This window comes from Hippichthys cyanospilos, chromosome 17 (assembly GCF_059441005.1).
Source record: "Hippichthys cyanospilos isolate Australia breed blue-spotted pipefish chromosome 17, RoL_Hcya_1.0, whole genome shotgun sequence".
Taxonomy (NCBI): domain Eukaryota; kingdom Metazoa; phylum Chordata; class Actinopteri; order Syngnathiformes; family Syngnathidae; genus Hippichthys; species Hippichthys cyanospilos.
In genome coordinates, this window is record NC_142385.1 from 14,083,051 (window position 1) to 14,109,178 (window position 26,128).

The 26,128-nt window shown below is 42.1% G+C and overlaps 5 protein-coding genes and 1 long non-coding RNA gene across 12 annotated transcripts; 4 read left to right on the top strand and 2 right to left on the bottom strand.

Annotated features, from left to right (window-relative positions):
- Nucleotides 1-205: 205 nt before the first annotated feature.
- LOC148409826 (uncharacterized) lies at nt 206-2,770 on the bottom strand. 2 transcript variants are annotated; one of them, XM_088439710.1, is made up of 3 exons: nt 2,595-2,770; nt 1,979-2,151; nt 206-1,296 (listed from the first exon to the last, which is right to left on the bottom strand). In XM_088439710.1, exons 2-3 carry the CDS (start codon nt 2,148-2,150, stop codon nt 629-631), a joined length of 840 nt encoding a protein of 279 aa, XP_088295836.1. In that variant the 5' UTR covers nt 2,151; nt 2,595-2,770; the 3' UTR covers nt 206-628. The 2 variants fall into 2 exon arrangements, with proteins under 2 accessions (XP_088295836.1, XP_088295837.1); XM_088439711.1 differs by having other exon boundaries at nt 1,979-2,206.
- LOC148409827 (uncharacterized) lies at nt 2,408-6,555 on the top strand. Of its 2 annotated transcripts, XR_015868470.1 has the most exons (4): nt 2,408-2,799; nt 3,620-3,846; nt 5,084-5,185; nt 5,274-6,555. It is a non-coding gene; the product is annotated as an uncharacterized LOC148409827 (long non-coding RNA). The 2 variants fall into 2 exon arrangements; XR_015868469.1 differs by having other exon boundaries at nt 2,408-3,846.
- On the bottom strand, nt 3,358-7,441 carry pkmyt1 (protein kinase, membrane associated tyrosine/threonine 1). The gene is made up of 8 exons (XM_088439709.1): nt 7,326-7,441; nt 6,121-6,517; nt 5,798-6,035; nt 5,258-5,525; nt 5,069-5,172; nt 4,602-4,774; nt 4,275-4,489; nt 3,358-3,907 (listed from the first exon to the last, which is right to left on the bottom strand). Exons 2-8 carry the CDS (start codon nt 6,481-6,483, stop codon nt 3,592-3,594), a joined length of 1,677 nt encoding a protein of 558 aa, XP_088295835.1. The 5' UTR covers nt 6,484-6,517; nt 7,326-7,441; the 3' UTR covers nt 3,358-3,591.
- A 179-nt stretch (nt 7,442-7,620) lies between these two features.
- Nucleotides 7,621-10,662, top strand: LOC148409829 (elongin-B-like). The gene is made up of 4 exons (XM_088438167.1): nt 7,621-7,751; nt 8,379-8,513; nt 8,607-8,715; nt 9,790-10,662. Exons 1-4 carry the CDS (start codon nt 7,749-7,751, stop codon nt 9,900-9,902), a joined length of 360 nt encoding a protein of 119 aa, XP_088294293.1. The 5' UTR covers nt 7,621-7,748; the 3' UTR covers nt 9,903-10,662.
- Nucleotides 10,663-11,969: 1,307 nt separating this feature from the next.
- LOC148409830 (transforming growth factor beta-1-induced transcript 1 protein-like) lies at nt 11,970-20,357 on the top strand. 5 transcript variants are annotated; one of them, XM_088439055.1, is made up of 13 exons: nt 12,020-12,122; nt 12,192-12,246; nt 13,982-14,032; nt 14,572-14,720; nt 15,799-15,854; nt 15,932-16,080; nt 16,231-16,297; nt 16,552-16,636; nt 17,014-17,232; nt 17,401-17,574; nt 17,782-17,863; nt 18,696-18,844; nt 19,131-20,357. In XM_088439055.1, the coding sequence occupies exons 4-13, from the start codon at nt 14,667-14,669 to the stop codon at nt 19,395-19,397; spliced, it is 1,302 nt and encodes a 433-aa protein (XP_088295181.1). In that variant the 5' UTR covers nt 12,020-12,122; nt 12,192-12,246; nt 13,982-14,032; nt 14,572-14,666; the 3' UTR covers nt 19,398-20,357. The 5 variants fall into 5 exon arrangements, with proteins under 5 accessions (XP_088295179.1, XP_088295180.1, XP_088295181.1 ...); XM_088439053.1 differs by lacking the exon at nt 12,192-12,246 and having other exon boundaries at nt 11,970-12,122; XM_088439056.1 differs by lacking the exon at nt 13,982-14,032.
- Nucleotides 19,800-25,812, top strand: patl2 (PAT1 homolog 2). Its single transcript, XM_088439638.1, has 20 exons — nt 19,800-19,804; nt 21,255-21,309; nt 21,680-21,830; nt 21,918-22,171; nt 22,230-22,289; nt 22,355-22,408; nt 22,476-22,634; nt 22,758-22,823; nt 22,939-23,087; nt 23,212-23,286; nt 23,382-23,505; nt 23,574-23,691; nt 23,768-23,874; nt 23,943-23,996; nt 24,072-24,214; nt 24,560-24,716; nt 24,786-24,926; nt 25,043-25,140; nt 25,214-25,354; nt 25,484-25,812. Exons 1-20 carry the CDS (start codon nt 19,800-19,802, stop codon nt 25,515-25,517), a joined length of 2,145 nt encoding a protein of 714 aa, XP_088295764.1. The 3' UTR covers nt 25,518-25,812.
- Nucleotides 25,813-26,128: the final 316 nt, after the last annotated feature.

Below are 26,128 nucleotides of genomic sequence, written 5' to 3' on the forward strand. Positions count from 1 at the left end.
GAGCTTATTCTTTAGGGCTTTTTTTAAGTCTCAGTGAAACGTTGTCATGAGGCAGTCATGCGTGTGATCAATTCTATTTTAGTGGTGAGGTGTGTTGGTTACTGTGAAAATGTCTAGCGTGAAGTCTGCCAAGTCTCTGGAGTGCAGGTGTTAATTTATTACACGGTACCCTTGTATTAACCCTTGAGGCAAAGTTACACTGAGGTGTTAGCAGGGCTTGCCTTGTTTTTATTCTGGAATTAGAACGTTAACATAGGACATTTTTTAATACATCTGTTGTTTCAATATAGAATAAATGTATTGTCTGTAGTGAAGGGAAAATTAAGCTTCATGAACCGTATGTGGTTTTATTTTTAATTCTGCTCGTTGTTCACTTCAAATTCTGGCTCAAATACTAAATTTGCAGGGGCCTCTGATTTCAAAATGTGCAAAAACTATTGGAGCTCGCACTGACAAGAAACAATGTGGGCCCCCCCCAAAAAACAAAAAAAAACAACACAAGTGCTTCATGAAGCTTCATTTGTCTATCACTAACTGTCCATATTCTATTTTGAAACATAATTGCCAATGTGCTTGGAGCGACATTTTAAAACGGGAATGTTAAGTTCCCGTTCCGTTCTCGATGACCTTACTGTCCGATGTGGATCTTGAGGTGTCTTTTTAGGTTCTCGGCCCGATTGAAGCGTTTTCCGCACTGGCTGCAATAATACGGCTTCTCTCCCGTGTGCACCAGTTTGTGTTTCTTCAGATCTCCCGCCTGAATGAAGCGCTTCCCGCACTGCGAGCAGCCGTACGGTTTCTCTCCCGTGTGACAGCGCAGGTGGATTTTCAGGTTGCCCACCCGGTTGAAGGTCTTCCCGCAGATTTGACACGGGAACGGGGAGTCTCTCTTTACGGGCTCCGTTCGGATTGCTTCTCCGTCAAAAGTGTTCTGCGAGTGATCTGAATGGACGGGCCTGGTGGAGTTCTGAAGGAAAGCTTTCGGATCCACGCGACCGTTGTAATGTTCTTGTAACGTTGACGGAGCGGACGGCGAGAAAGCCCCCGGCTCGCTTTTAATAATATTCAGCGCGTCATCAGAGATCATGTGAACAGTCAGAGCTTCCTCATCTTCTGGTTCTTCTTTGCATTGTTTTACTAGAGTGTGGGCCACAGCGCCATCTACCTGTACGGCCGTGTCGTTGGAATTCCGCTTCAAATCACAGAGGGTATTGTTGAGCCGCTGCGGGAGGTTCTTCCCCTGAAATTCTGAGCCCACTCCCTTGTCAGGAAAAAGCCCGTGGACATGGAGAATGTCTGTCATGAAAGACCAGAACAAAAATTGAATACAAATGTCTAGATTTCTGATCCAAGTGGACAAAGTGCATACTGGTTAGAACAGCACAATATCTACTGAAATTAAGGAAATAATGTGCCCTTTTTTGTCATATGAGTGGCTTTTTATACAGTGTAGTATTACAGAACACTTTTTTGTTATTTTTATAATTTTTTATTTTTATAATGCAATACATTATGGTTTGAAGTGAATTCTTAAATTAAATCTTATTTATAATTTGGGCGAGAGTTTGGATCCAATCTTTTGGAAGGATATAGCATTGACAAAAATAAAATACTTTTTGCAGAGTATTTTTAGTGGGAATTTGTGTTTATGAATAATTAAAAAATTCCGTTTGTTGGAATTTTCTTGTTCTTTTTTATTTTTTTCAGAAAAAAACAAGTACTCTCTTCCTAAATACAGAAAAAAAATCTATGAAAACAGGTGAAAAAAAACTGGAAAAATAGTCTCACAATAAAGCATTAACGGCTTCTGATTTTTTTTAACCAATGAACTTCAAGTATTTTTGTTCTTCAGATTTAAAAAAAAAACGGGAATACAAATTCTTGCTCTCTCATAACGGTAGCAGGGATTACAAAATAAAAACGAGGAAAAAAAAGGATAAATGGTAACGACACACAAAAAGGCGTCCCAATAACTCACTTTGTATATCCAGCAGACTTCTCCTCAGACTCTCATTTTCCTTGAGCGTGCTTGCAGTTTTCTCCTCGTACGCCGACACAGTTTTCACCACCATTTTCATAACCTCCTGCACCACTTCGTTCAGCATCTTGGCCAAACTGTCTTTGAAACAATCCAGGTTGGGATGCTCCATCCTGCAAACGATCGCAACAATTCGCTGATTCTCAAATTGTGGTGAACCAGCTCCCCCTAGTGGTGGATAAACAGAATCGCTATTTTAAGTTAAAACATTAGTCATACCCACGCAAGCACGGAGGAGTTTACGCGCAAACGTCACAAAGATTAATTTGCACACTTTCAAATCTTGGAATTTGTGAGGCTGACGAGCGAATCACGTGTTCAGCCGTGCGGACACGTCATCATTTTTTCACAGTCAACATTTGTGGACAATTTGCTCTTCAAAAACCATGTGTGTTTGTTAAGGAAAGAAGCATGGGAATACATTGCAAACTCTGCAAAGAAAACTTAAATTGGCGATTCGAACCGTAAGCCTCAAAAGAGTGAGGCATTTTTTTCGATAACACTAGTGTACCATGCTGAACATCGTAATAGCAACATAAGCTAACAGTGTTAGTACCTTGTGGTCGTTTTCCCTTTTAAAGTTTGTAGCTCCGGTGTTGGTAAAAATGCGTAACTAATAATTTGTCAAAGTGATAAGCAACTAAGATGACAGGCGTTTAAGAAAAGAGCTTCGGCTATCAATTCCTTTTCATTAAAAAGGATCAAAACAGCTTTCACTTCCGGTTGGAATCAATACCGGAAGACAACTTTTCAGCATAAAGGTAATTACAGTATTTCAGAATTAAAGTGTCGTTTCGATGACTATTTTCCAAAGGAACACGTTAAATACAGAACTCCAGAGAAGATTTTTTTTTTTTTTTACTGAAACTTAATATATGCGTATTTTCTAACCTATACATTGCATATGTAGGAATGTCAGCTTTGTTATTTGTTCACTTGTATTCGTTTTCATGTAAAGCACTGTTCAAAGTGTAGCTGTTGTGAAAGCACTATAAAATTGTATTATTACTTCCTGAACGTATAACTCGTCACACCAACAAAGTAAATGAGGGAAAGCTTCAATTTAACCTTTAACCTTATTGGTTAGAAATGCAAATATTTGAAAATAAAAACAAAAAAACTATGAATCAATAAAATAAAGCAATAAAAAACAAAGTAGATTGAAAAAATATTTAGAAAATTGAAAACATCTCTTTCAGTGAAATAGATTGAGTGATAGCTTAAAGAGTGAATATGTGGTATTTGGTCAAAAGGGGACAAAACAAATAAAAATGAACATTTCTCAAACTACGACAAGTGTGACAAACAATAACAATACATACAATAATCAACAGTTTAATCTTTTTGAATGACAATTGTACAGTTCAAGTTGCACACAAGAAACAAATCTTAATCAACAATACTCAACAAATAATTGCACTCATAGAAACATAAAGCATGCTTTTAAAATGTGATAACATTTGCAAAAAAAAAACAGTGCATGGATGCAACAAGTGAACTATTTGGACATGAAGTCCAATGCGGTCCCAAAATGATCTGTCTCCAAGTAACGGCTATCCCTCCACGGCGACTTCCTCAAAGAGACAGAGCAGATTTTTCGGGCCGAAGGCGGCTTGGTCGTCTGAATGGATTCGGTTGTTATTGCGTCGCTGTGAGGACCGCCTGCTCTGGCTGGAGTCCAGGCGCTCCGTGTGACTTGGAGTGCGAGTGTGTGATGTGTAGCAGTCACTGAAGTGGACTTTGGAGGATCTCAGGACTTGGTTGGACGGGGACCAGTCAAACGGATCAAGGGGAGGACTCCGCTCAAGGTAATCCGGTGAACTTCGAAGAGGCGTGGACGTATTTTTCAAATTCACTGTGGCGTTCATTCTGTTGGAGAAGAACGCGAGGTTAAAGACTTTTGAATTCCAGTTGAGAAGTTGCAACATGTGTCTATGAGAGCAGTTCACTCTTATAGTGTCCTGGTGATATTTTGATTTGTATTTCCATATAAGGCAAAAAATTAAGTGGCAGATTATTATGACGAAACCATCCCACTAAACTTTGACGAAACTTTGACAAAACATAAGAATTGACAAAAATAAATAAAACAACTGGGCCTACTTGACGCTCAAACCTATTATTAGTTAAGAGTTTGGCGCCATCTTTTGGCACCTTACGGTATTGCAGAAAGGCCAAAGCCATGCAGATACACAACTAATAGAGCAAATATCTGAAACTTGGCACATATGCTGACCTGTCCGAGAATCTCGGCGAATCCTCGGGTCCCACGGATTCCACGGGGAACTCCCCGTCGTCCTCTGAGCTATCCGTGTGCAAGGCTTGGAGGGTCAGCGTTACCTCCCTGTCCCAGTTGTCTTTGGGGGGAGTGCAGGGCGCCGGCTTGTTCCAGCCGGGGAAGATCGGCAGTTTAAGGCAAGAAAGAAGTTGACGGCCAAAGCCCACCGCCATCTGGAAACAAAGCAGTTTTAACTTCGACGTTATTCAGACATGTAAGGCGGACCTGCTAACCACTAATCCGCCGTGCTGCCCAAACCAACAGTCTTAAATGTTAGCGACGTACCTGGCAGAAGAAGGCCAAAGTCAACATGGCTTCTGCAAACATAAGATACGCGCGCCGCTTCCACCTGCGTTTCCTCACTGCGGGCAGCACAAGCAGCTCACACACTGTCGGCCGATCACAAGGTTCTGGAGAAAGCATTCTCTGAAGAACTTCCTGAAGCTCGCTTGAAAGGCCTGCGAAAACAAAAGGGGCAAAATGTAGTCATGATTCATCCTGAATAGCAGGCCTTCTGCAGCAAACATAACTTAAAGGGAAAGTCCATATATTTAGCAATTTTCAGCAGATACTTTTAAAAACACATAGCCGCATTATAAGGTGCATAGAATAGAAGCTCAAATAGTGGCTGGGTTTGCATTATGCTATGCGCTGCATAAGGAAAATACAGTAGCCCTCGGAAATCCCACCAATATAAACACTGATTATTACTTCCTACTTTGTGGGAGGAAAAAAAATATATATGAACTTACCTCTTGTGACCTCAGGGAGGCGCCCATGTCTGAGTTGCTGCCAGCCCTCTCCACCGTTGGGGACCTCAATATTACACGCAAGCTCCAGAATGGTAACACCCAAACTAAGCGTGAATGGTAAGTTGATGTTACACACGCCATGTGACAAAGTATGACCGTTCTTACAGATAACACTGACTCGTTTTGTACCTGAAAACATCTGCAGCAGGTCCATACTCCCCTCGCAGGAGCTCAGGAGCCATGTACCTGGGATCTCCTCCGGGGTCATCTTCTTTCGCTTTCTCCGAGCCGCTCTCTTTGAGTTCCAACAGAAGGCCAAAGTCGCCCAGTTTGAGGCGCCCCGAGGCCGTGACCAGCACGTTGGTGGGTTTAACGTCCAAGTGGACAAAACTGTGGGAGTGAAGGTGGTCCAGAGCAGAGAGGAGGTCGCACAAGTACCACCATGCCGCACGCTCATCTGGGTCAACCGGGAGGAGAATGACACAAGCGGTGTCAAAATATTACATCTAGAAACGTTTTTATAACGTATGTGTAAATTATATGTCGTAGGTCAAGTATGTTGGTGTTGTGCAGGTATGATTTCTGTGTTGTACGTTTTAAATATCAGTAACTTTTGTCTGTGTGGGTTACTTCTGACGTTCTTTTACAACAGAATTAATTCATTGTTTCATCCTTATAAAACACTTGGCACCCGGAAGTCCACGTGACATCAAAATCAACTCAACTTACCGTTACCGGGAGGCTGGCTCTCGGCGTGGAGCAGCAAACTGCTGTGACACAGTTCCGTTTGGATATACAGACGACCGCACTCCTCCCAGGCGGCGACCAAGTGGAGGACGTGAGGGTGCGGGCAGACTCGCTCGTGGTTCCGAGCCTCCCTCACTTTGCGCTCCCTGTCGTTCTCGCCCCTGTAGCGATTGAGCGAGCGTTTGACAGCATACAGGCGACCATCTTTGTTATTCTGGACCTAAGAAAGAAAATATATGAGCAGCCATTCTTGAGTTGTCTTTTTTTTTTTTTTAAATGTGAGGTCACCCGCTCCCACCGCTCACCTTGTAGACTTCACCGAAAGAACCTCTTCCCAGCAGGCCCAGCTTAGTAAAGCACTGTTTAAAATATGACTGCTGCTTTTTGGGGTCGTACACACTTTCCGGAGGAGGCGATTGGCTGAGAGATGAAGACAACGGCGTCCAGGGGGACGCTATTTGGGGATGGAAGCGACTCACTGAGAGACACTCCTTGGATGGCGCCAGCGGCGGCAGAGAATGTGACAGATGATCAGGTGAGGAGACTGTCGAGTTGGATGTGGACGAGGAGGAGAAAGGGTAGCGGCGTTTTTTCAGGGAGAAGGACTGCTCCGCATGGGCAAAGTGGGCCGGGAGCGGGAGTACTCTGGTTTCCACTCTTATGGACATTGTGTCTTTAGCTCCTTTCTTTGCTTGCAAAATTCTGTAACAGCAATAAATAAAGAATATTCATAACCTAAATATGGTGGAAAATGAGTAAAAATGAGTTGCAAACACAAAACAAAAACACATTATAGAAAACAAAACACAACTGTTGTGTTTGCAATTTTTGCAGTCGTTTTGTCATTTGCAATGCGTGTTTATTTACTGTTTACAAGCAATTTTCTTTGCTTTTTGTTGGGGGAGTTTTGATGCCCAGTTTTTTGAGAGATTCTTTTGTTTGCTTAGTTGATTTTGTGACTAGCATTTCAGGGCCACTGTTTACACACCGAACACCTTGAAACCAATGATCGACCAAATAATAATCGTAAAAGATACATTTTTAAGTGACTAAGGGGATTTGACATGCAAGGGAAGCATCCTGCCAGACAGGTTATTTACATTATGACTGATAATGATATCATACAGTATGCCGCAGGTACCGATACTTGCATCTTTGCGCCAAATACGTTCAGATTTGACATGAAAGAGTTAACTGTAATAATAACCGATTCAACAGTGTTGTCACTCAATTGCTCAGATAAAGATGAAAGATTATTTTTCAACACGCTGCAGTTACAAAAATGTATACACACAAGTGTGGTATCTCTTATTTGAACGAATTAACCACAACATGACAATACGATACTTCCGAAATTTCACAACTGAGTAAACTTGGCACTTAAAAATTGCAAGAGACGCACGCCCGCGTTTGTTAGTTGACGTCGAGTGTGGCAAAGTTGAGAATTTAGTGTCCACGTCTTTGTCAATTGTATTTTACGGTCTTTAAATCAAATAAATGTTAAACTGACCATTATCCAGCAGGAAGAAATACGAAGAGGACGCATTCCAAACCAACAAAGTCGCACACAAACTGTGACTTTAGGTAGTCGCGTTATTGTGAATCCCCACTAGAATTCTAGGCAGGACGTTGTACGTAGCAAAATGATTGGCTGCAGGATACCGCCTGGTCTGACATAATTGGTTTATCGCAGCCAATCATTTCGCTAGCGGGGCGTGTCCCGCCTAGAACTCTAGTGGGATTCAACCAAGTCAACACAAGAAACGGGCTCGCGCCAAATTCCAAAATAAAATTTACGTAGTAATGCGCACCGGCGTTTCGCGAATACAACGTACACATTAAATTCGCCGTAATTCCACGCATGCGCAGTGAGTCAGGGGCTTCTGCTGCACTATTGGGCTGGCGCATCGGGCTAGCTAGCTGATCACTTGAGATGGTAAGAACGTTATTTTAATCGCATTATTGTTATTTAAATCCCTAGTTGGATTACAGACACTAATGTTAAGTGACCAGTATCAAAATTACGAGGCTGTTGGTGATGTAAAAGGGCAACTCGGGGCTTTACTGGCGATCTTATGCTAAAGTTGCTATGTTAGCTTCGGTTCCCATCAACAGAGATAGCGAGGTAACTTAGCCCGGCTAACCTTGGGGGTGATGTCATTTGACTCGAGTTAAACACAGAGCCGATGAAAATAGAACAAAAAACAACGACGGAGTTGATGTTTGGGGTTAGTGACGATCACTCCCTTATGATGTTCGGGGAAATAAGTAATCTGATTGTCAATATTTAGCTCACCATTGGTAGCGATTGGATTACTGCCAGAAACTCAACTGCTGCTGCTTTCCGGAAATCGGATGAATTTCCTACTCGACTTATTATTAGAGTGCTTACTAATGCCGAACTCCTTAATTTGTCATTCGAAGACAGTCAACCATTTTTTTCCCCCAGAACAAACGCACTGGAATCAAGTTTAGAAGCATTGCATAAAATATATTCTTTTGCATTACATGAAATATATTCTTTTAACAATATTTTTTCCATTTTCATTCGTCCCAATTTCAGGATGTGTTCTTAATGATCCGGCGTCACAAGACAACCATCTTCACAGATGCCAAGGAGTCCACCACGGTCTATGAACTTAAACGTATCGTCGAGGGAATTCTAAAGAGACCGCCCGAGGATCAGCGGCTGTACAAAGTGATTTGCCGGACACATAAATCCCAATTTTAACGTGTTTACGATGCCGCCGCAAAAGGATTTGTTGACTGATTTCTACCGTTGACTCCACAGGACGACCAGTTGCTCGATGACAGCAAAACTCTGGGCGACAGCGGATTCACCAGCCACACCGCCAGACCGCAGGCGCCGGCTACAGTTGGTCTGGCTTTTCGAGTCGGTGGTACGTCAACAGCGATCCGCTCGTGTTAAAATGTGACGCGCCGATCAAGCGCGGAAAAGCCGAGAGCTGTTTTTTCATGCTAAAATTCCCAGCCAGGGTGACCAAACCTTTATATAGAGATGATAAAAAAATTCTTAATCGTTATTTCACATGCTTGAAAAACAAATAGTTTTCTTTAAGTATTCGTGCACGCAACGGTTTCGTAAATGATGGTTGTTCTTCGCAGAGGATAAAGAATATATGCCTGTTGTTATACTATCTGAATACGCCGCTATTGTTTGTGTTCAATTACGGCTGTCACTATTTTTGTAATTGAGTATTCTATCGATCAATCAGACAATTTTAGTTTGCATTCGAGTGTAATTCAAATCTTTTTCGTCCTTAATTAGACAATTTTAGTTTGTGTTCAAGTGTAATTGAAAATCTTTTTTCTCATTTAAAAATTGTTGTTTATTTTGGATTGTTTAGTCACGCATAGGTGTCAAACTCGGGTATCCTGCATGTATTTTATCCTTCTCTCTCAAAACAGGCCTGATTCAAATGATTAGGGTCATTTTCAAGCTACTGCAGAGGTAATCATTAGAATCAGGTGTTTTGCGAAGAGAAACCTGGAAAACGTGCGGAATACCAGCCCTCAAGGACCGGAGTTTGATAACTTTGGTTTAGTGAGTTAAAAACGACAATGATTAAACAATATTACACAAGAAGAATGGATGTCTTATTCACCAACATTTTTTTAAACTGATTCAATCACTGGTTTGGTCGTCAAGTAAAATCAATTGTTACATTTTGATTACACATAAAAGATAAACAAATTTCATGAAGGACTACAGAAATGACCGTTGACTGAGGTTGAGGAGTTTGACCACTTTAAGTTGGACGATTACTTGATTTTTTTTTTTTTAAGTGATTGATTACTTGTTGACTAATTTTGACAGCTTTAGGTGCTAGCTTAGCTGTTAGCATGAAGCTATCATATCTTCCTAAGGCGAAGCTATGCCTTTGTTTACTAGTAGTCACTGAATCGCTGCGTTCCGCTCTTAAATCCTTTTCCCCCTCCCGTGTTCCCCCCAGACGAGATGTTCGAGCAGCTCCACATCGAGGCCTTCTCCAGCCCCCCCGAGCTCCCCGATGTGATGAAGCCTCAGGACTCCGGTAGCACTACCAATGAACAAGCCGTGCAGTGATGGCCGGCGAGGAGATTTGCGGAAGTAGGGTGTGGGTGGGGTGTGTGTGGATTAACTTCAGTCAAGAAGTAGTGGGGTGGAGGAGATGTAGTTTGATTTCAGTTGAGGAACGGGGGACATTTTGGGTAACCGCGCCCGTCCATGTTACCTTCATGCTATCGTCGCAGCCCTCCCAATTGGCTTCACGTGTCAGGTTTTTAGGTAAATATGATTTCCACTTGGGTTCTGCTCCTCGGTTTGGAATATGTGTGTGTGTGTGTGTGAGTTATTCTAATTATTTTCTTTGATATTTTTTGGAAAAAAGTGAAAGTGTAGGTGTCCTCTTTAGAAGTAACGTGCATGGGTAAGGAGTGTGGAGTGTAAATGGGCAAACTGCATGACCCGAGGGCTCGGTCTTCACGAAAACGGATGAACCTGCTTCAGTTTCCTTACGTCACGTCTTCCACTTATGTTTGTATTATTTCTTGCTGTCCCACCAAGGAAGATCATTTTGTTGGAGTTATCTTTTTCTTTTTTCTTTTTTTGTCCGTGCGTTGTCACTGTCACTTGTTTGTACATTTCCTGAGACCAAAGGCGGGTACCTCTCAGTCACCAGAGAAAAGTTCTTTTCGGAGATTTTTGCCACAAACTTCTGGAAATTGTTCCGTTACACGTCATCCCCTTTTTTTTTTTTTTTTTTTTTTTGGCACCTTTCCCCACAAAAGTATCCTGTAACTGTGAGCTTGCTTAATTAAAGGTTTTCCATTTTTGGTTTTTTACATTTCTGCCTTCAAATATTTTCCTAGAGGAACACAAGGAAGAAGGACATCTTCCTGGAGAAAACTAATTTATAGGAGGGAGGGCCTGTAAAATAAATGCAACAATTACGTGTTCATGGTCCATTCTAATAAGTATTTGAAGTTTTTATTTTTTTTTTTTTTGTGATTCAGTTTTAAGTCCCCACTGTGCACATTTTTGAAAAAAATAAGACAATGTAACATTTTTACCTTTGCAAGTTAAATGGGGATTTTATAACACTTCTGGTGTTTTTTGTGTATCACAAACTGGATTAAATCATCTCACAAAGATGTTAGTCTTAAAAAATGGAACTCCTGGGAAAAAAAAAAGTTTTTCGAATCCCGGTCATTTTGAAAGTATTGTTTTAATCTTGGGAGAAAATTTAAAAATGGCAAACTTCCACAAACCTCCATTTTTAAAAGAATTCATATGAGTCATTTTACAATTTCTAGAACCAACCGGAATATTTTTTTTATGCTTAAAAGAAAACATTAAATTTGATTCATCCAACACTACCATCATGGTAAAAAATATTAAATTTGTCATCATTCAGTATTATTTTGTTTGTGCCTGTTATGTATATTCTAGCTCCAAATTTAAAAAAAAAAAAGAAACCTTCTTTAATTTTAGAGATACCTTAATTGTAGAAGCAGGAGCGCAAATCAGTGTTATTTGCTCAAGCATATTTTTTTCTGATTATGTGTGACAGGCTCCCATTTTGCTTGATACTTTGCCTAATCAGTACTTTTCAGATTTTTTTTTTTTACTCTAAGTTAGTACCACCAAAAAATACTTAACGCTTCATTGTTTACGATGTGGCAAATTAGTCAGCATTTCTAAAAAAAAAATAAAAATAGATTTTTGTGCCTTAAACAAAAAACATAAGGAGGTTGCTCAAGTCAGCTATTTTGCTTTTTTTTTTTTTTTTTAGAATTCACTTTTGCTGGTAGCTATTTACATTTTGCTTCCAAAAAACATTTTAGTTTTCTACGTCCGGATTCTTAGAAATTCAACATGGGTGAGCATCTGACTCCCAACCCTTAATTACATCACGTGAAGACATAATTGCCCATTTTTCTTGACAGTAGTTTGTGCAGCTCGCATGCTGTGCCACAATTTGTCTCTCGACAGCCGGTCATGGAGTGACGTCATGTGTCCAGGGAATGCGGGCTGGGAACCGCATTCTTTTTTTTTTTCCCTCCTCCCTCCCTTCAGCAAACGCCTTCCCGACTGCGAGGAGGGCATTACACAGGAAGAGGGAAGGAGTAAGTGAAAAAAAAAAAAAAAAAAACGGGACGCCCTCCTCCTCTTCCTCCTGTGTGGGCGAATAACGGTGCATGAGAAGTTATTGCAGCCAGACAATAGAGTCGGTCCATATTACACACACACACACACACACACACACAGGAGCCAAGCTGGGGTGTTCCACAATGGAGGATTTGGGTAAGTAGTGAGTGTGTGTTGTTCTTTGAAAGCTGTGGAAGGGGATCTTTATTTTAGGCTGTCCTGCAGGAAATCAGCTACCGCTGACGCTGGTTCGCCTGATTTTTCTTCCACCCCCTACCATGTAAGACAGAAATCTTCAGAAAGTTGAGGTCCAACGATGACTTGTGATCACTCACTCGTCTTTGTGTTGCGGAGCTCCGTGGGGCTGCCTTCAAAAATGACGTGATGATGGATTGAGAAAGCTGTGAATTGATGAAGTCTTCTTTTCCAAAAGCCATTTCCTCTTGTTCCCGAAAAGCGTAATGAGAAGGTGGGGAGAACTGTGCCTGCAAATAGCCCGAGGGCGTGCTACTACTTCCCCTAAAAAAGCCACAAAAGCTCTTTGAGAATAGCATTAGGCTTTTTTGTTATCATTGCAGCGTTCTTCCCATTCAGCACGCTTTTCTGCGTGCAAGGATGCGGCCAAGAAAAAGTGGGCACATCTGGATTACGTTGACCGCTCAGGCTGGCTTGTAGTGACCATGTTTGGTCCACTTTCTTCTCTTTTACCCCCCCAAATGTCTACTGTTCTAAGTTAACGTGTTGAGAGAGGAAGCTAGTAGCGGCGGCCAAGACAAACAATTTAGATGGACCCGCTCTAAATATGGGCATCATTCCCATTGAGAGAATTTTAACTCCTTATATGAGCAGACTGAATGTGTGTAAGAGGGAGGCGGGGGGGGGGGGGGGGGGGGTTGTAAATTATGCACATGATCCTCGTACCACAACTGTGAATCATCTTGGGACCATGAGCAATGGTCGGGAGGAACGCTGCTTATATTAAACAACTCACAGATAATTATTTTATATTTAAAATGCAATGAAGTAATACTATGCCTAAAAAACGTAAAAACACTTCTTTGGGCTTGCATGGTTACACTAGAAGGACTCAAGAAAACTTTATGTGATAAAAACAGGAAGAAAGCCGACTTAACTGCTAGCATGAGGAGATAGCTTTAGGACTAGCATAGCAAATTTAGAGCTGGATGAGCATCAATATGTGAATGAAAACTTTGGGAGGGTGTGACTCCAGTTATGAGCGCATGCTTCTCACCCAGAGAAAAACAGAAGCAAGATGTCTGGGATAACACACACACAAAAAAAAATCTGATTTCATGGTTAATGTGTGGACGGGGGCTTCGGGCTGTTGGACTGCTTTAGAGTGCCTCGTTGTCAGCTGTGAGTTCATGCATCTCACAGAAAGAGAGAAGAAGAGCAAAGTGGATGGGATTTACACACACACACACATGCACAAGTCTGATTTGACTGCCATTGTGGGGAACAACATAGTCAGCTTTGACAAATGAACTCATTTGAACTCCGAGCTGCTGCATGAAAACCAGCTGTGCTAGATTCTAACCAACAGAGGCTTTAAATTGATAACCAAATAATACCCAACTATTGATCCATTTGTTAAGGCAAATTTGTTCTAATATTTACAGACAGTGAAGAAAATTGCGGATCTGGTCCTGTTTTTCCACCGCAGTGAAATGAGCTAATCAACTACCGACGTGCATCTTGAAAAAGTCGAGACAGACATTATTTATGATGGCTTCAAGTGTTCAACTAATGCAAACCAGCGAGCAAGTTATGAATCAGATGAATTATGAATCAGAGAAATAGATGATGTCATGCAGCTGCAAAGCTAAAAGTTGAAAAAGGGGAGGGGGGGGTAGTCTGGAATAAAAAAATCAGCTGGCAAATACTCTTCCACCTCTGCATCCTTTCCACGCTGGCATGTCTGGAGTGCTGAAAATATTTGTCAAGCCTTTTAGGTGTTTTGGATGAGGTTGTGAAGCTGTCTCGTTTCTCCTCAGGAGTGCCTGAGCCACTTAACTACCCTCTCAGTCCTCGTATTGTTGTCTTTGGTACGTAACTGTCTGTGCATGTGCTTCTTCTACTTCCTGTCTATGGCATGCCGCACGTTATCTATCCGTGCTTATCGTAGACATTCTTACCATGACGTCGCACGTACTTCTGGGTGGCAGTAGCTCTGATGGCAACGCTAGTAAACAAACTTACATGTACCGGAGGCTATTCGCCAATTACTGAAAATAAAATTACGGTAGCTCAGGTGATGACCAATCGCGGCTCGGCTTGCCAATGTCACATGACCAAACTCAGAAAACAGGTGAGCAGTGATTTGCCATTAGCTGAGCAACTGCGATGTCATTTTTAGTCCGCAGCAAGCAGCAATACAAATTGCTGCCGCTTAAAATGTGTTGCTTAATTCATATTTCACAATGTTAATCGGTATGTCGTGTTGGGCCGCATAGAACATTTGACTGATAAGGAAATCCACCCGAAAGTACCCTGGCGACTATCGTTTACAAAGATCATGAAGGTTTTTACAGACTGCGCCCATTTCCTCGACCATTCCAGTTTATCGCCTGTCTCTTCCACATAGATGCTCTCCTTGCTGATTTGGAGAGCACCGGCTCTCCTCTCGCCCGTTGCCCGGTCCTCCTTACATCAGATCCGCCATTACACGCTGACCCGGCCATGCAGAACCCTGCCGAGGTCCGCCCACCGCCACCTGCCTACACCCCACAACAGGTACCGATTGAAACCCACCAAGGCCAGCGTTTAAAACAATCTATTGCATTACTTATCTTCTTTAAAGTAGAAAAATACACGCCAGATATTCCACACTTCATGGCCCAAAGGTGCACCTTCAATGAATTTTTAAAATTTTAAAAATGTTAAAACTGTATTTTAAAACTGTAGTCGCACCGCATTACAAGGCGCATAGAATAGAAGCTACAGTAGTGCCTAATGTCCACTAGATGGAGCTGTGCTACAAGGAATGTCAACAAAACAATCACAATGCGGTTTTTGCATCTTGTACCCAAATAAATTGCTTCAGAATTGGAACATATTCAAAATTTCAAACAAGGTGTTATTTACATGGCGATTAAGTTTTTTTTTTCGTCCCTCCAAAAATGAAATCTTGCAGTTTATGCGCCATATAAAACGCACCTGATTATAAGGTGCACTGTCACCTTGAGAAAATTGGAGGCTTTGAGGTGTGTCTTATAGTGCAGAAAATACGGTATTTAGAAACGTATAATGTTCAAAAATATATAAATATTTTTTTTACCGCTAGCAACTTCCTCTAAAAAAAAATAAAACAAGTAGTGTAATTTCGAGGAATATATTCATTTAAGCAAATTTACCTGCTTGTAAAACTGGTACAATTTGACTTGGCAACATTTCGAAAAACAAGTCAGCATCTACTAGCATAAAAACTAGCATAGCTGCTAGGACAAAAGATAGCTGTACCTACATAGCTACAAGTACGTCAAAATAGTTAGCGCTACATAGCAACTAGCATAAAACTAGCTGTAGCTACATAGCTACAAGCATAACAAATAGAGCTGCGTAACTACTAGCATAAAACATAGCTAGAACTACATAATTAAAGTAAGGATAACATAAAAACACAATAAACGGCTATTAGCATGAAAATAGCTGGCATAACATCACTACTAGACCACTAAAAAAAGTCCAGAACTACTTATCTGCTAGCATTAAAAAAGTATCCGAAGTGACAGGTAACAGCAACAATAATTTATCGTATGTACAATTTTATTGCTCGGGAATTCGCGCACGTAATCATATCCTGTCGTCTCAGACGGTTTCTGCTGCCATGAAGTCCTCACAAAATTCCAAGCCAGACAAACTATACAGGTAATCATTTCTTTTTCTCCAACTGTCATGTGTTGGTTTATTGTGCTCACGCGCATGCTTCTTGTTACGTCTTACAGCACAGTGTGTAAATCCCGTTCTCCCCGCTCGGCCGATCCGCCTCCGCTCTCTCCTCCGGCCTTCTCGTCCTCCTCGCTGCTAGGAGGAGGACTGAGTGAACTGGACCATCTTCTACAGGAGCTGAACGCAACCCAATTCAACATCACAGGTCCGCACGTGTCTGTTTATTTGTGAACCACTAAGAAAAGCTGTTTTTATCCTAGAGATTTGATATCCAGCTACTACGAGTACACTAAATCTTTGTCCAAACTAATTGGACAATTCGCCAAATTCTTATCACATGTTGTGCCCTTCCCAGATGAGATCTTGGCCCAGTTTCCCACTTCGAAAGATGACAAGATGAAGGACAAGGACTCTGTCTCCAAGTAACAACAAACTCATTGAATTTTATCTTTATTCAGTCCTAACACGTCTGTAAGAGCCAAACAGCCTGTTAATACTCGATCTTGTTCAGACGCAAATAAAGAAGGAATCCTCTTTTGGGTAATTCACTTATTCAGGGTTCTTTCAGTCTCCGTTACCCACGAAAAACGAGGGAACACTGTAAAATAGTATAATATTATGTTGTGTATTAATTTGTGTATTTAGATGAATTTCTTGTAACTGTTATTTTTCTCAGCGCTACAAAACCTTCAGCGACCTCCGCAACACTGGAGTTGGACAAATTAATGGCGTCTCTGTCTGACTTTCGTGTCCAAAGCACAGTAAGTAGTAATGTGAAAAATAAATACGATTAATAGCTCGTTGACAAAAGTCTGCTAGCTTGATGCTAATGCTGTGTAGTAGAATAGAATTGAACATAGCTTGTATGCATGATACTTCCCTATTGTTTAAGATGTGTTAAATCCCTTGTGCAAAACCTACAGCTTGTTTGAGCTACAGTGACCTTTATTTGACCCCATGATTTGTTCACGGTCACACGACGTCGCTTCTGGCCATAATCAGTCACCATATTGTCACAAGTAAATCTCTTATTCAGATGATTGAATAATTAAGTACACGATACAAGTTTGGCAGTAGTCTCCAAAGTAACCTCCGTCAAAGTTAATGTTTATAAATGAATGTATTTTTTTGGTTTCAGCCAACTGTGGCTGTTAATCCAGTGATCACCACAACACCGCCAACACCCACAACAGCAGCGCCGCAACAGCAGCAGCAAGTGGCGGTCCCTCCGCAAGCGCCAGCGGGCGGCTCGCTGGACAGCATGCTGGGGCTCCTCCAATCCGACTTGAGCCGACAGGGGGTTCAGACTTCCTCGAAAGGAAACTGTTCGGCGTGTCAGAAGCCGGTCGTGGGGCAGGTGAGCGTGCCGCAACTACGGCCCCATCTGTTCATTGAAGTCCAAGAGGTGTGGTTTTGAATTTTGGTGGCATTTAATGTCAACCAACTATGTTAAAATGAGTTGAGGAGTTTCCTTGACAAAAGTAGTGCTTTGGCTTGTATATGCATATGTATTCCCCTCTCGCAGGTGGTGACGGCCCTGGGCAAGGTGTGGCACCCCGAGCATTTTGTCTGCACGGAATGCGAGACGGAGTTGGGCAGCCGAAACTTCTTCGAAAAGGACGGGAGGCCATACTGCGAATCTGACTACTTCACGCTCTTCTCCCCTCATTGTGCACATTGCAACAAGCCCATATTAAATGTGAGAGAATTTTAGAAAGGTGGGAGTGGGAAAGAGCAGTATGAAAACCAAAATGGTGATGCCATCGGGATTTGGAGCTTTCCCTAATGGGGCCCCCGATTATCCAAAATCTTCATAAAAGAAATCGGTTACTAGCTTTCTGCTAGCAGCACGTATCCTGGCACCAATTGTTGACAAATACTAAGAAATGTTTTATGGCTCAATCAGAAAATGGTGACTGCCCTGGAGAAGAACTGGCACCCTGAGTGTTTCTGCTGCGTCAAATGTAGCAGCACGTTTGGCGATGAAGGTAAACACAAGAAATTAGTTTGAAAAACTGAAACATTTGACTTGATAACCTCTCCTAAAACAGGTTTAACCTAGCTACTAGCATTATAAATCGCTACAGCTACATAACTACCAGTTTAAAAAAACAGCTACAGCTTCACATGTACAAGCATAACAAACAGAGCTAGAGCTACTAGCATAATAACAGCTAGAGCTACATAGCTACTAGCAAAACATATACCTATCATACCATAGCCACAAGCCTAACAAATAGTTAGGGCTCCTTACTACTTGCATAAAAGTAGCTGGAGCTACATACCTAATCACATAAAAAGTAGCTAGAGCTGCATAGCTACAAGCATAAACATAGCTAGAGCTACATAAAATAGATAAACGTTTGCTAGAGTGACAGAGATTAGCATGAAAAATAGCTAGCAGTACATATCAACCAGCATAAAAATGGCCAGAACTACATAGCAACTAGCGTAAAAATAGCTAGATTTACAGAATACAGAGAACTACATAGATATTAGCATAAAAAGTAACTAGCATAAAATAAAAACGAACATAAAAAGCTTTATCTACAGTAAAAAACGTCAAAACTGGGAAGAAAAAGATCTATACTAATAAACAGAAAATATTTAAGAATTATTTTTTTAATATTTATAAAAAAAAAACATAGCCTACTCACAGTTATATTCTTATTATGGATTAAAAATAAAAAGGGGATGCTTTGCCTTAATTTGTTAAATCTTGAATTTTTGCTCTTGAGCCAGTGACAAAAATCAAACGAAAACACGAAGGTAGATGGGATGTCGTTTTCATCACTTTTGCGCCGACGCTCTTGTTCCCAGGCTTCCATGACCGCGAGGGCCAGCAGTACTGCCAGCAGTGCTTCCTGACTTTGTTCGCCTCTCGCTGCCAAGGCTGCAGCCAGCCCATCCTGGAAAACTACATCTCGGCCCTCAACTCTCTGTGGCACCCGCAGTGCTTCGTTTGCAGGGTGAGTGTGCAGTGCACTGTACATACAAGCGAAAGCCAAAATTAATAATCATATAGGGGAAAAAAATTGACGTCTATATCCGTCATTGGCAGTGAACGAGTAATTTATTTGATTTGAAAAAATTGGCTTTAGCCCACTGCATTTCTCGGTGGAACTTGGTAGTAGTCCTAAAGACCTTTTAGGCATCCAACTTGTGCAACTGTGCTCATGATTCTCATGTGACTGTAGTTCCAACTCTCAAGTTTCCTGCTATAAATGCCTGCCACTGTTTCCTCCCGTCTCGCAGGAGTGTTACAGCCCCTTTGTCAACGGCAGCTTCTTCGAGCACGAGGGCAAGCCGCTGTGCGAGGCCCACTACCACCAGTCGCGGGGCAGCGTGTGCCAGGCGTGCCAACAGCCCATCCTGGGCCGCTGCGTGACGGCCATGGGGGCCAAATTCCACCCCCACCACCTGGTGTGCCACTTCTGCCTGAAGCCGCTGAGCAAAGGCTGCTTCAAGGAGCAGGAGAACAAGCCCTACTGCCACCCGTGCTTCATCAAGCTCTTCGGCTGAGGAGGAGAATCACATCTTCCTCCTCGCTATTTTTTTTGAAATTTTACACCTTGGCGATGAGGGCGGAGCTGGTCTCTTTTTTGTTTTTTATGAGTACAGTGAACCCCCGCAGAGCCATTACGTCAAAAAGCAAGAATCCCCAGCTAAAAAACTTTTGCAATTGCCTATAGATGCCACAAGATGGCAGCAGAGCACTTTTGTTTCTATTAGAGAATGCTATGGCCGGACTAAATGAAGCTCCGCCCCTGGCGACAAAGCAATACTTTTATACTGTGCATAGCTTCGGCCTGAGCATAAAAAGAAGCAATCCAGGTTTTTCTGTGAGTATAATCACGGCCACAGGAGGGCGCCAAATCACTACATGAAGCTCCTCTACTCACTTCAACGTCATTCCTTGGTACCATGAGGCAACAATATCACACCCTGGCACCAAAGCAATACTTTTACATCGAAATGATTTGCTCTCAACTTAAAAACTGCTTGTTAAATCTCTAAACTCCACACGGAGGAATATTGTACGGATTTTTTTTTCTCTTTTGAAGAAAGAAATCAGACAGCTCTTAGCCTGGGTGGTGTAAAATACAAAAGAAAGAAGAACAGTAATATAATTGAGCACAATTTTGCCCCGCCTTGAATTAGACATGCTTAAAATAATGTCAAATATTTTTGTTACATGCTTGTATTTTTTTTTTTTACATAATTTGCTGATTTCATGTTTTATTATTATTTTTTACCAAAGATGAAGTGAATTGTACTGAAGGATTTTTTTTCTACGAGGGAATTGTTTGCTTCAAAAATGCAGACCAAATAAATGACTGCAGCTTTAAGTTGTACTACTTGCAATCTAGAAGTCTAATTAAGATATCACGTTAGCTATCAGATCACATTATTCTTTCACAAATACTGTATGCACTTTGCCAAAAACCCTCCCAAAGAATAAAAAAGTCACATTTGCATTAAGTTTAATTTGTTTTTTCATTTTTTGTATTATGTTCACGTAACCGCTAAATTGTCCGGTCAACTGAGCCAAGGAAATTGATCCATGTAACACTTATTCTTTACCACAAGATGTCGCCATCTCCCAACTGAAATAATCAACGAGCTAGCGTGCGTGATGACGTAGACACGTACTTTCGCGCCAGCTGATTTCAATTAAACATTTATAAGATAAAGTGAGTCCCTAACAGCATTGAAACCTGGACATTTAACTAGACCCTTCAGCTTTCAAGACACAAAAAATACACCATGAGTGAATCAGAGCGAACACTAGTAAGTAAAGGCCGTTTTCAATCATGTTTAGCTAACTAAAGACTTCTCTCATTTTATCAGAATTAATTCGTCATTTTTGACATGTTCAATCTAATCTCACGCCTTGAATTTAGTAGATGGAACTTAAGTGGAGATTTCTCTAACATGACCGAAAAAAAATAAATCCGTCAAACGAGAGATGCTGAGTGTTTATCTATATGTCCCGAATGCCGTGTTTTCGCATTGAAGTTGACTTAGCTTCAAACGAGTTTTGCTCCAACCAATCAGAGGGTGGAAAAGTGCAGACGTCACAGTTCCGGTTGTGAGGCTCAATTTGAAATCTGATTGGTTAAAGAAAAATGCGCCGTTGCTGAGACAACGCTAACTTGAGGTAAGGGGTAAAATAATTAAAAATCGACTTCATAATGTAGGACGCAAAGCGGTTTCGAAGCAAAAACATTTGGTCGGTTGTCAGTTTCTTTTTTACGTTCACTCTATGTGTACAATCTTTTCTAAATGAGTTAAGTTTGTCTAAACACGACCTTCTGATTACTATACCAGCGGAATATGAATTAAGTGGCAAAATTCACCCATTTTAATCCACCTCAGGGGGCAGCCATTTTGCAATTTGCTGTTGACTGAACACGACATTTGTGTTGCTCAGGTAGTAAACAATCACAGTTTAGCTTGCGAATGTCACATGACCATTTATTCCTTAAATCGTAAACTATAAACCACAGCAATGTTTTTAGAATAGTGGAACTGTATCCCATGTGCAGTATTACTTTAAATGTCATTTTCACTGAAACATGAAAAACTGAAGTGATGAAGCCATAGATTTGTTTGTATTATTGTTGACTTTTTTCCCCCCATAGAATTGACTTGCATGTAGCTTGAGGCAATTTGGTGAAACAACTAGAATTTAGTTTGCATGAGAACTTTCTCATGCGTCACCACAGCTGTCAAATGTCTAATATGTAAAAATGCTGTCTGTCATCAAATACCATTGACTAGTCGTGTATCATGTCATCCAGGTGCCTGAAGATGAGTCGCAGCAGTGGCCTGAAAACGGAGATGAGTGGAGTGAAGAGGAGCCCGAGACTAGCATGGACTGTGGGCTCTTGGAGACCATGGCGGAGGAGGACGAAGAGAGCAACATCCACAACGAGGAGACTTTCGGCATGGGTCTGTCTGCTATTTTTGTTTCACAAATATCGGCACCCATTGTGTACTGAATTTTCTCCATTTGTGGCTGTTGTTTATTAATGTTAGATGTAGAAGAATCGGTGAGCCTAAACAGGCCCGGCAGCACCCTTCTCGAGTTTAGGGACCTGCCGCCCCGGCCCCTCACGCCGCCGCCTGACCCCAAACATCGATCGTCTCGCAGCTCGCCCTCTCCTCCCCTAAGGGTGCGCCATTATGTGCAGCGAAGCAGAGGGCGAGGGTTGAGAACAGGATTTGGCAGAGGTCAGATCTTTGAAGACCCCGCTGTGATGAGGATAGTGGAGGGCCGGCCCAGCCTCAAGGTGAGGATTGATTTTTATTTATTTAAAGCTATAATGTAAAACAAAAAAATCTCTTCAGAGTCTGGACAGTGCCATCGTAGATTGCGGCAATGTGATGTTCCACCGTACATTCGAGGACGTAAGTACATTTGTCAGTTATCCTCTGTTAAAATTTTTTTGGAAGACTTTCACTTTGTCCTCCAGTGGACGGAGCCGTCGTGCGTGAAGACCAGAAGAGTCTCAGGCTCGATCCTTCAGGTGATGATAATTGATGTCTTTATGTCTCAAGGCTTGCAGCCTTATCCTATGCGGATCTGTGTGTTAGGACAGCGCTATAGTGTGTGTGATTGAGGGCAACAGAGACGGAGGCCAGCGCCTGACCTACAACTTCATGGATCCTGCCGCCTCTTTCACGGGCAGGAGAGGGGGAGAACCATGGGGGCCCTACCCAAGGCGGCAGTTTGGCCTGAGAGGCCCTTCACAGGTTGAGAATTCATCTTGACCTCAATCCTGATGCTTTATTTATTATATATATATATATATATATATATATATATTACTGTATGTGTTTGTAAACAACCCTGACAGCTTCTTTTTTTGTATTTAGGCACCAATGGTGCCAGGTCTCCCTTTTTCCCGTCGGGCACTAACCCAGAGGCAGCACTACAATCAGGTATACATTCGGATCAGTATCGTAAATACTTTTTTTTTTTTTTTTTTTGCGGTTAATACACCGCTTCTCTTTTTTTGTGGTCAATACAGCGCTTCTCTTTTGTTTTGCAAATCAGACAGAGGGATTTGGGCATCCCACAAATCGGCCTTGCCCATCCACCCCACAGCCGCTCACTCCAAAATTGATGCAACTTCGTTTTGGCCCAAACTCACCAGGGCCGCCCCCCTTCTACAGCCCTTCCTCGAATCCAGTACAATATATCAGGTTTGTGACTGAAAAAATGTGGACTGTGGAATCACTGAATCGATTTTTGGGAGCCGAATCTGAGTGTAATCTCAAATATTAGTTTTTAAGCGTCTTTCTCCTGTTTTATTTATTTTCCTCCCAGATGCCCAGGCCCAGTCACGCAGCTCCACCCACAACATAAACGCGTACTCAACCAAAAACAACGAACATTTCAGAGGTGTGTCCCAAATTAAATCCGGCCTAATAAAAGGAAATGGTGGCTGTCATTTTTTCCCCCTTTTTTTTAATCGAGCGAGTACACAAATTTTGTAGAAAACTGGACGATTGGGATCCTTACTGTAATCTGATGACTGCCAAGGAGAAGGAATGGATAATCCGCCTTCAGATGATCCAGCTGCAAAGCGAGAACCCCTACCTTGAGGATTACTACTATCAGGTATGGAAACTCAGTTTACCGCTTCCTTGTTGGCATTTATTCAATTTTCTTCTGCGGGGTGTTTTTAGGAGTACTACAGGCGGGTGGAAGCAAAGATGGCCGAGGAGGAGCTGGGCATCAGAAGCAAGCGGGAGCCCCTCAAACTCACGACTCCTTACATCACAAAAACGGACGCCTACACACCAGGTTGTTTTTCCATCAGATTGAGCAAATGAAGTTCAGCCGTTTTTAGTGTTTACCCCCCCCCAAAATCCCCTTGCAGTGGTACACATCGAAGGCTCCCTGGGTCAAGTGGCGGTGTCCACGTGCTACTCTCCTCGCCGCGCCATCGGGGCCGTTCACGCCGTTCACGTTCAAGGTCCACTTGAGGTGATTTGTCTTGTATATTTGCATGTTTTCAAATGACCAGATTGCCTCACTGATGTCTACTACCGCAGGAGCAAAAGGACACAAGACGGCAACGATTGGAGCTTCTGAGCGAAATTGAAAAGGTGCTTTCCATAACCCCAAGATAGATATAAAATCACTTTCTTCTGGAACACTTTGCTCTCTTTTCTTGCATGCAGCTGTTCATGGTTCTGCTAGAGGTGGAAGAGTCAGCGAGGACAAAAACCGCCATCCTATCCAAGCTGGAGGAGAGGAGTTTGATTGAGAAGACGCAGAGAAAAGTGGAGCACATCTACTCCAGGATGCAGCACCATGATGCCCTGTGAGTAATCAAGGGGCCGAGTTGTCCTCAAAGACTCCATAGACGTTGCAAGTGGAAATTGTCGCGCTTCATGCATGCATGCTTATTCCAAAACTGAGGAAATACAGTAATGTATGTATCAGGATCTCCAAATATACGTTGCTTCTACAAAGGTTCCACAGCGCTTCACTTGGAACATTTTGTTACATCCCGTGTCCAAAATATGAAGAAAGAACCCAGAGTTGGACACCCCCATCAAATGCATCCAATGTATTGACACGATGTATTCATAACCCTTATTTTAAGATCCTTTAGTGTCTAAATTAATTGTTGTGATATCGATGCTTGTTTTTTCACGTGATTTAGAAATTCCGAAGGGGAGTTTCTTCCTTTCCTTGCGGTCGCAAAAGGCAAAAAGCTTCTAGCCCGGCTCTTGCCTTTCTTGAAGCGCGACTCCGCCGTGAAGATTTTGAGAATCGTGACAGCCAACCTTCCGACGCTGATGAGCAGGGACACAGAAGAGGTAAGCCGGTGCTGCGGTCATTTTCTCATTTTGTAAAGTTGAAAGTAACTTGTGTTTTTATCTTTTTAGGACCTCCCCGTGCTCTACCCTCCTTTTCAAAATGTGATCGGAGGTTTGACCTTCACTCAGCTGATCGGGATGCTGAGAGTTCTGACCTCCTCGGAGTCTCTGTCCAACAATGAGTGTCTCTCCCTGGCGTGCCAGAACAAGGTCTTTACATTCTTCTTGACTTCTAGTTTCTGGCTAATGTTCCAAACTTCTCAGTTGTCTTCAAAAAACAATTTTTTTTTGTTCATGATCCGTCTTTTGAACCCCCCCCCTTTCAGTTTGGGCTCTCGCTGCTTTATGCTCTGCTGTCCCATGGGGAGAAATTGTTGTCCTCCGGCATTCCTTTGGAGCCCAGCATCGGTGACTTTGAAACATGGTAGCCATTCTTCCCGGTTACTCCTCAAAGAGATCGTTTTGAAAGTATATTCCCATTTTTTATTTTTTCCCAGGACGGACACAATATTCCAGGTGGCTGGGCAGCTTTCTCAGTGTTCGCTGGTGGAACCGCTCCTCCTGCCCTCCAACCTGCTGACGCTTTTCTGCCGCTATCTGGACAAGCGCACGGTGCACCAGCTGAAAAGTAACATGGAGTAAGTTTACCTTCATATCAAATTGCCATGCTACCTAAACCAGACTGTATACCTTCTTCTGGGGCAGAAAAAAAGGCAGATGTCCATCTTCGTGTAATTGGTTATTGATACACTCAACATTTTATTTAGGTCGGCGACGGGAAGCCTGGCGCTTCCATCCTGAGGGTGGCAAGGTGGAACTTGCACTTGAAAGCTTACTCATTGTACATAACAAGCTTTAATGTAACGTAGCGAATTTTGATTCTTATTTCTTTCCCCTTCCACCGCACTCATTTTTGCACAACCGCAAACTGTTTCCTCTTTTTTTCCCTCCTCGCTCTCCCCTTTTGTCGCAAGCAGGTTAATTATGAGGAAATCATAAATGCACGTCTGCTGTTTGTATGTCTTTGAATATTTACAATCATGTTTAGTCGGATTATTTTTCATTTGGAAACAGGAATTATTTAAGTCACACTCTTGTAGAGCACTTGCAATATGAATAAAAAAAACATCTTAAATGATCAACTGTTTGAAGGTTTTTTTTTGTTTTTTTTTTTTCCCCCAGTTAAAAAGTTTCAACTGCATTTGTTTCTTTCTTAATTTGCTTTTAAGCAAACAAGTCGGGGCTCTTTGCTGGGACGCCGATGTGCAACATTCCTCGAAAGCGAGCGTTACGAGACAACTGGACTTTTATCAGACAAACGAGGAATACTAGAACATCTAGTCCTGCGGTTTGCCTATGAGAAGAAATAAAACATTTTAGTTGGGAACTTTGTCACAATAGGTCAAATTCTT